The sequence below is a fragment of the Lipotes vexillifer genome, unplaced genomic scaffold, assembly GCF_000442215.2.
Source record: "Lipotes vexillifer unplaced genomic scaffold, Lipotes_vexillifer_v1.1 scaffold71, whole genome shotgun sequence".
In the NCBI taxonomy this organism is placed as follows: Eukaryota; Metazoa; Chordata; class Mammalia; order Artiodactyla; family Lipotidae; genus Lipotes; species Lipotes vexillifer.
In genome coordinates, this window is record NW_006793703.1 from 2,262,337 (window position 1) to 2,270,719 (window position 8,383).

At 46.3% G+C, this 8,383-nt stretch overlaps 1 protein-coding gene across 1 annotated transcript in view; it reads right to left on the reverse strand.

Annotated features, from left to right (window-relative positions):
* Window positions 1-2,040: 2,040 nt before the first annotated feature.
* The window catches only part of SLC13A4 (solute carrier family 13 member 4), a 41,394-nt gene continuing 35,051 nt past the window's right edge, over window positions 2,041-8,383 (reverse strand). The window contains exons 14-16 of the mRNA XM_007466587.1: window positions 8,057-8,218; window positions 6,700-6,837; window positions 2,041-3,240 (exon numbers count right to left, since the gene is read on the reverse strand). Coding sequence (XP_007466649.1) covers window positions 3,103-3,240; window positions 6,700-6,837; window positions 8,057-8,218 — 438 coding nt within the window. The 3' untranslated portion in view covers window positions 2,041-3,102. The remainder of the gene's footprint in view (window positions 3,241-6,699; window positions 6,838-8,056; window positions 8,219-8,383) is intronic.

Sequence of the window (8,383 nt, forward strand, 5' to 3'; positions counted from 1 at the left end):
TGGAAAGGAACAGGGCGGTGAAGGGGAAATATATTGAGACCCTGCCTGGTCTTAACAGGGAGTCTGTGAGACTTGGATTTTCCAATGTTCAGTTTATACCTTTCCTAAATCTGGGTGCAACGTAGTCAAGTACTGAAGACCTAGCGGATGGCATGTTTTGAGGCACTGGGAGAGAAACAACCCAACTGTGAAGATTCGTGGAAATTGCATGGGGCAGGGTGGGACATTGCAAAATCTGAGTTCTGCGCCTGCTTAGGAAAAGTGCAGTGAGGTTGCCTGGTTCTTAGCTGTACAGCTGTACAGGATTGGGCCAAGCAGAAGGTGCCCTGTAAATAGTGTGGGCAGTGTGCTCAGAATTCATTCTGTGAGCACAGCCCCAGGACGGCTCCCTGTGCCCTCGGGTGCTGTCAGTTCCCTTTGTCTTTTAATGGTTTGGATATCTCGCTGGTGCGTGAGGGTGATTCTAGTGTTCAGATGTATTTTTCAAACAGGGTCCTAAAGCCACCTACTTTATTTGGGTTCAGCTAAATAAACAGGGATCTATTTTGACAATGGAGGAAAAACTAGCTATTTTTTTACTTCCTAAGATGGCATGTGAGTCTTTTTCATGTAAATACTAACATAAAAGATAGTATGCCCTGTACTTCTTGGGTGACTTAAAGGAATTTGAGAGACAACTTTAAGCAAATTTGATGTATAATCGAGAATAAGATGCAACTCTACTTAGTGTTTCTCAGTTTCAGCATCTATAAAATGAGCTGGTATAAGATGATCACTTACAGCTTTTCTGCCCATGTAGAGTTGTGATACGAGAAGATAAAATCAAATTTAATATATTTGCAAGAGACAAGACTGGTAAGTACAGCTTTTATTTTAGTTCCTGTCCAACAGCAGAGTGATTTTAGAAGACAAAGAATTGTTAGTCATAGCTGACCATTTGTTAGTCATATCTGGAATGAGCAATCTTCTTTGGCCTGAATCTGTGGTCTGGGAAGAGAACAGTGCTGTTCAGGCTACTGACCAGACCAAAATAAACACCCTTTCTGAACTGGCTGCTTAGCTGACTGGTGGACCTGGCAGCAGCTGCAGGGGGGCTCCACTGCTTTCCCTTTCGGAGTGAGTCAGGGTCTCAAATAGCTGAACAGGGGCCAGTCATTCTAAGTCAACTTAATTCTAAGTCAACTTTTCTTTCTCTTTTTACTTATTTATACTCCCAGAATCATCTTATCTGTGCCTTTGTCTTATTGTCTGACTTAAAGGCTTGGTGTCTAAGTTCTGTAATAGGTCAGACATTCGAGGATTTGGCTGCTCTGACATTAGGAGTGACATTCTGACTCTTCTGAACATTTTTTTTTTTTTTGCGGTACGCGGACCTCTCACTGTTGTGGCCTCTCCTGTTGCAGAGCACAGGCACCAGATGCGCAGGCTCAGCGGCCATGGCTCACGGGCCCAGCCGCTCTGCGGCATGTGGGATCTTCCCGGATCAGGGCATGAACCCGTGTCCCCTGCATCAGCAGGCGGACTCTCAACCACTGCGCCACCAGGGAAGCCCCTGAACATTTTAAAGCAACGTGACTGTAGTGATCTGGCTTTGTCAAACCAGACGTAGTGTACCTAATACTGGTATTTCATATGGGCTCATTCACTTTTGTAAGTGGCCAGATAATTTGGCTTAAGCTAATTGGCAGAAGCAGTAATATTCCTGATTAAACCTGGTGCAAGTTTGGCACAAAAGAATTTTATAACTCACAGATACTTGATAAACTAAGGGAGTGACTTATTGGTTCATTATTGTGGGAAAACTGCACGTGCTATCAATAGTAACTTAAAATCAGTTCAAGAAGTGCAGCAACTATGGGGGTCCTCCTTTTCCCATAAGGTGTATTTAGCAAGTAACTGATGGTGGAAATCAGAAATGTGTAATGCCTGAAGACCGGAGGGCCTGGGAGCTTCATTCAGTCCTATAGCAAGGACCTCTGTCTTGGGGGAAAGGGTGTATAGTACAGGAGGAAGGAGGAGGCCTGGATTTCCAAAGTGATTTTTCTCAAAGGAAACATTTATTGAGCAGGTACAGTTTACTATATTGTATAAGTTGTTGGGGACTTTAGGAGACATAAGACATCTCCCCTCTCCTCAAGAGGCTCATTAACTTGTAGAAAGTGACAAGTTTGGACCTTTCTGTGCTTGTCTTCTCAGGGACGAACTACTCATTACCTCCAGAAGAAAGTCCGTCAAATATCATTAATAGTGCTATCGTCTTAATCACAGTTTCGGCCTCCTTAATAAGACAAGTATGAACGTTTTTTCTCCCTCCCGACACTTAACCAGCACGGTGGTATTGATGGTTAGTGATGAGTGAAGAGAGAGACACTAATCTCAATGTGTCTTCTTTCTCTACTTCCTTTTCCTTTGACAGAGAGAACAGCACCAGCCTCTTCTTGAAGGGGACACTATTTCTTTACAGGAATTTGGTGCCAAGGTATAGAGAAGCCATTGAAGAGAGATGCTTAAAAAGGAATCAGAGTAGTGATAAGAGTACTGATTGCCACAAAGAGGACTTACTAAGAACTGCCTTTTTGTGGAGAGAATTTACGATAGAAACACTTGAGAGAAAGGAGGCAACATTAGGTCTCAAGTTCTAGGTGAGATTTTCCCCCAAAGAGAAGTCACTGGTGTCACTCTCTGTGCATAGGTAGGATGATTTGGATTTCTTCTACTCCTAAAAGGGATCGAGAAATTAAGAATAACATCAAACCCAGTGAGACTAGTCAGTTTGTGAGGATTAGCCTCTGAGGGGCAACAAAGACAGGCTTTTGTCTCTTCCTGTCTTCAGAAAGAGCTGATTGGAGAGACTAGATACAAGGAAGTGAGAACGGTTTTCGGGTTCCTTGAGCTGTGGTGCTAAGGAAGGAGGGCAGAGCAGAAGACACTAACATCCGAGCCTGTGCATTTGGTTGTTGGAGGCTCCCTGCACTTCACTCGAGGTGGTAGCTGGTGGAATCTTCTGCTGGGGTTTTGCACTCCTGGTTGTTTGCTTGGTCTGTTGGTCAAATTCTGCCGGGTGCTGGCAGCTCCTTTGGTTGGGCTGTTTGCACACTTGTGTTAGGCCTGATCAGTGATGTTACTGACCTTAGCCCAGGCGGGAAAAGTGTCCAGGTGGAAGAGGCTAATTCCCCATGTATTGATGGCCACCATCACTATCACCAGGCCAATGACATTGACCCCCAGACCAGCCTTCACCTGCAGGAGACAAAGCAGCAGGACACACAGGCTAGTCACTGTGAGCAGGCAGCAGCGCAGATCCCCAGATGCTCCCCACCTGTGTCCCCTGCCTGAGCCTCACCCCTGATGTGATCACAGCCCACCTGCTTGGCCCCGATTTGTTCCAGTCACTGCCTGGGGTGCCCTAGTGGTGCCTTGTAGGGGGCACAGGACTGTTGAGGACAGGAGACGGCCGTTAGAACCTTCTCTGTGTTTGTAGCACTCTCGCTAGTATGGAGGCCTAGAAGCTATGTACTTGGAACACCAGATCTTGGGATGTTAAGTTACGCTAAAAAAGGGTTCTGTAGCTACATAATAGGGAATGTGTTCATCAAGATTAAACAGAGCTTGTAAAGCAGGAACCTCCCAGAGCCTTTAATGTGCTGACACATACGACTCATAGGAGAGCCTGTATTCTATGACTGTTACCTTTTTTCCCCCAAGGAACAGCTCATGGAAGTAGTGTACCTTAGGTTCACCTGGGGCAACAGGTCAGCTGCCTTCCCACCAGCCCTGCCACAGGAAGGTGACACAGGCACCCTGGCTGGCATGGGGCCTTTGCTGCTTTCTCCTGAGGGAATGTCACCTCCACAGCTCTGACCCCTTCCATTTCTGTCATGGCATTGACACTACCAGGTGGAAGGGGGACGTGAGGGGTGGCAGAGCCAGGGCCATTTGGAAAAGTGTACAGTAAGGATGGCTGGCATCCTACCAGGTGATGACCAAGTATACAGCGTGTCACCACGAGTCCACTAGCTGGGACTGAGTTGGGAAAGTTGCAAGGGAAAAATGAATGCTAGGAAATTGTTCTAAGCAAATGACTAGATGTGCCTTTCTGCCTTCTGGCTCAAGCCCTGGACTTATTAATCACCCTGGCCTCCTGGGCCTTTTGGCCTGGAGAACTGACCATGTTTCCTAGCAGATGAGAGGAGGCAGGTTCTAAAGGAGCGAAATTAAGGCCGTTTTAGAGCTGAAAGGGACCACATAGAGCATCTAGTTTGAACCTCCTCACTTAGCAGGTGAGGAAACTGAAGTCTTGAGTCGGTGCCCAGGCTGGGAATAGAACCCAGGACCGGCTCACTGCTCATCATCCAGTGCCTTTAAAAATGACTCTTTCTTCTTAGAGGAAAACATAGGCAGAACACTCTATGACATAAATTACAGCGAGATCCTTTTTGACCCACCTCCTAGAGAAATGGAAATAAAAACAAACATAAACAGATGGGACCTACTGAAACTTCAAAGCTTGTGCACAGCAAAGGAAACCATAAATAAGACCAAAAGACAACCCTCAGGATGGGAGAAAATATTTGCAAACGAAGCAACTGACAAAGGATTAATCTCCAAAATATACAAGCATCTCTTGCAGCTCAATATCAAAAAAACAAACAACCCAATCCAAAAATGGGCAGAAGACCTAAATAGACATTTCTCCAAAGAAGATATACAGATTGCCAACAAACACATGAAAGGATGCTTAACATCACTAATCGTTAGAGAAATGCAAATCAAAACTACAATGAGGTATCACCTCACAGCAGAATGGCCATCATCAAAAAATCTATAAACAGTAGATGCTGGAGAGGGTGTGGAGAAAAGGGAACACTCTTGCACTGTTAGTGGGAAGGTAAGTTGTTACAGCCGCTATGGGGAACAGTATGGAGGTTCCTTAAAAAACTAAAAATAGAACTATATGACAGCAATCCCACTACTGGGTATATACCCTGAGAAAACCGTAATTCAAAAAGAGACATGTACCACAATGTTCACTGAAGCTCTATTTACAATAGCCAGGACATGGAAGCAACCTAAGTGTCCATCAACAGATGAATGGATAAAGAAGATGTGGCACATATATACAATGGAATTTTACTCAGCCATAAAAAGAAATGAAATTATTTGTAGTGAGGTGGATGGATCTAGAGTCTGTCATACAGAGTGAAGTAAGTCAGAAAGAGAAAAACAAATACTGTATGCTAACGCATATATATGGAATCTAAAAAAAAAAAGGTTCTGAAGAACCTAGGTGTAGGACAGGAATAAAGATGCAGACGGTAGAGAAGGGGCTTGAGGACATGGGGAGGGGAAAGGGTAAGCTGGGACGAAGTAAGAGAGAGGCATAGACATATACACTACCAAACGTAGGGTAGATAGCTAGTGGGAAGCAGCTGCATAGCACAGGGAGATCAGCTCGGTGCTTTGTGACCACCTAGAGGGGTGGGATAGGGAGGGTGGGAGGGAGGGAGACGCAAGAGGGAAGAGATATGGGAACTTATGTATATATATAACTGATTCACTGTTATACAGCAGAAACTAACACACCATTGTAAAGCAATTATACTCCAATAATGTTAAAAAAAAAAAAAAACAAACCAAAAGACTGTCTCTGATCACTTGATTCCAGGGTAGAAGGCAGGGGTGAGCAGGGGAAGCACATGGCAGAGGGAGCGGGACAGGGAGAAGCGGTGGGGGTGGTCTTCGTGGGGACAGGGGAGTTGGGGCAGAGCTCAGTAGGGGCAGACAGGGTTGTGTAGTAAGATCTGAGGGGGACAGAGGGTTGGCTGTGACCTCTCTTCCCTGAAGTAATACAGATGACTCAGCTGAGCAGTTTGAAAGTAGAAAGGATCTGAATATCTGCTCCCAGCCTGAAGCTCTTCCTTTTCTCCATTTGATATTTACAGGACTGCTGAGATCAAGTTTGGATTTGAGTGAAAGGTAAATAGGCCCTCAGCAAGGGTGAAGCGGCCGGGTTTCAGTCAGCCTGGCCCAGTCATCTGTATTAGTTTTTTCCTCCTCTCCCAGCCCCGTCAGCCCTGGGTATTACAAAGCACAGCAGTGAGCATAGGTTGAGGGGTGGAGAGTGGATGTGCTGCACACTAAAATCAGCGGCAAAATGTACCCTCAGAGCTGTCTTTCGTGAGCCTCGCTGAAAACTAAGAAATGAGCTGTGAGTGCTTCATTTAGCAGTAGTTGCTGCTTCGGGGGTTCCTTGCTTGGGGGAGAGAGTTGAATAGAAGGATCCTGTTCTTATCACCCTAGGTTCATGCAATGTCTCAGACTTAACCTTCTATGAATAAACCAGCAACTCTTTGAGTGAATATCCCCACAGTCCAATGAAGAAACTGAGGCAAAGACTAGAACAAGCTCTTGCCTTCTGGAACTGGGTCACATCCCGTGTCTGTCCCAGCTTTTTCTGTCCACATTCCCACTTTCTCCCAGATTAGGATTTTGGGAAGAGCACATTTTTGCTATTCTTGGTGCACGTGGACCATACAGAAACCTTTTACCAGGACCATTCTTTCTGCCACAGCAGACTGAGCTATGACAGGTCAAGGGCACCGCTTACAAAATAATAAACTTGAGGAGAAGGCCGTGGGGCCAGTCAGCCCTGTCCTCATGGCAGGTGGGCCTGGCAGGAAGAGGACACCCACGACTCACCATATCTTTAATCTGGCAGTGCCCATAGCTGAAGACGATGGCATTAGGGGGGTTTCCCACTGGCAGCATCACTGCAAAGGAGATGCACATGGTGACTGGGATCAGGGTGTAGAGTGGATTTATGTGCAGCGTTTCGGACTAGGAGAAGAGAGAATTCACAGAAGCATTAGCCTTGAGATTAGACTTGCATTTCCTGTGCTTACTCTCATGAATGTGCTTTAAATGATGGCTCGGTGTTGGCTAACCTTGGCTGGACACCATGTGCTGGGGGCAGTTAAATCACACCCTCAAAAGCATGTAGTGCTGGGCTACTTGGATGGGTTCCCACTGCTCACTCACTTCCCATGGAAACATGGGCTCCAAGTTACTTCCCAGAAGGGATGTTTCATTTCTTGGTGCTGGTCTAAGGAAGTGGTTTTAAAATTTGATTCTTTAGCTGAGAAATTCTTCAAACACAAATCTCATGAATAAGCTGCTTTGATTGGAGTAGGCATCTCTCGCTCTTGGGGTGCAGAATTAAGGTTTTTTTTCCTAGGTAAGATAATTGCCTTACATGGGACTTGAGCCCGTGGTCTTACCCTCAGTGTTGCCAAGTTTTAACTAAGTGCATTCCCATGCTCGTACAGGCAGGGTGATGGAAGGGAGAAGTTGGAGGGAGTCATCTGAGCAATGAGCGGAGTGGCTGGGAGGAGTTTGGGGTTAGAAAGAGCAGGAAGATATTATTTTGTTGGCAATGAGGAGGAGCCTTCATTTTACAGCTTCCACTTCACAGAATGGGACAGAGGCAGCATTTTGTTTTGTGCATTACCTTTGGGGCTGCTTAGCCAGGCTGAGATCTGGCAGTTGCTCCCTCCCCTATTCTATTAATAACAAATTGTTCTGAGACCGTGGAATGAGGCTGGCATTGCTCATAATTCTCAGAATCTCCTGGACAGAGAAGCTGGGTGGAGGCGCTGATGACAGAGCTGTGGTTTTGGTCTCTGCAGCCGAGAGTACTTCTGGGAGCATTTTGCCTCCATTTTCTGTAGCTATTTCTCCCGCCCTCCTCTTAGGAGAGAAAGGTTGATGATGATATCTTGTCCACTCTTGTTTCCATTCAGGGCTGCCCCTAAACTAAGCCTAGTCCTTTGGAAAAGGGTTTCTAGAACTCTTGCTGTTATTAATTATCTATTTACTTATCAGTTACTATTTGAAATAGACTTCATTTATCAAACTATGGCTTGAACACCAATCAGTGAAGGCTGTGGCAATGACCAGAAGAGAGAGTCCAGCCGTGGAACTGCCCCTGGGCCCGGGCCTGCCCCTGTCTGTTCCTGTGGTAGCTGGTCTGGATATCTGGGAGCCCTGCTCTACTCACCAGGCTGCACAGGATGGGCAGGAAGATGGTGATGGTGGCCGGATTGCTCACAAACTCTGTGACAATGGACACCAGGATGCACGCCAGCAGGGTGACAGCCCATGGTGGGAGGCTACTCAGAGACAACATCTGGTGCCCAATCCACGTGGAAAGGCCGGAGCTCTGCAGGAGACAAGGTGATGCAGTGAGAAGAAAGCGGGAAAGGCCACTCCCAGTGGAATTCTTAGCCTCCAGAAGGTCAGGGATGGTGAGGGGCTGAAAGGGACCACCAGGAGCCATCTAATTTGCTTCCCTGTTTTCAGGCAGACTGGACCCACAGGCATTCCT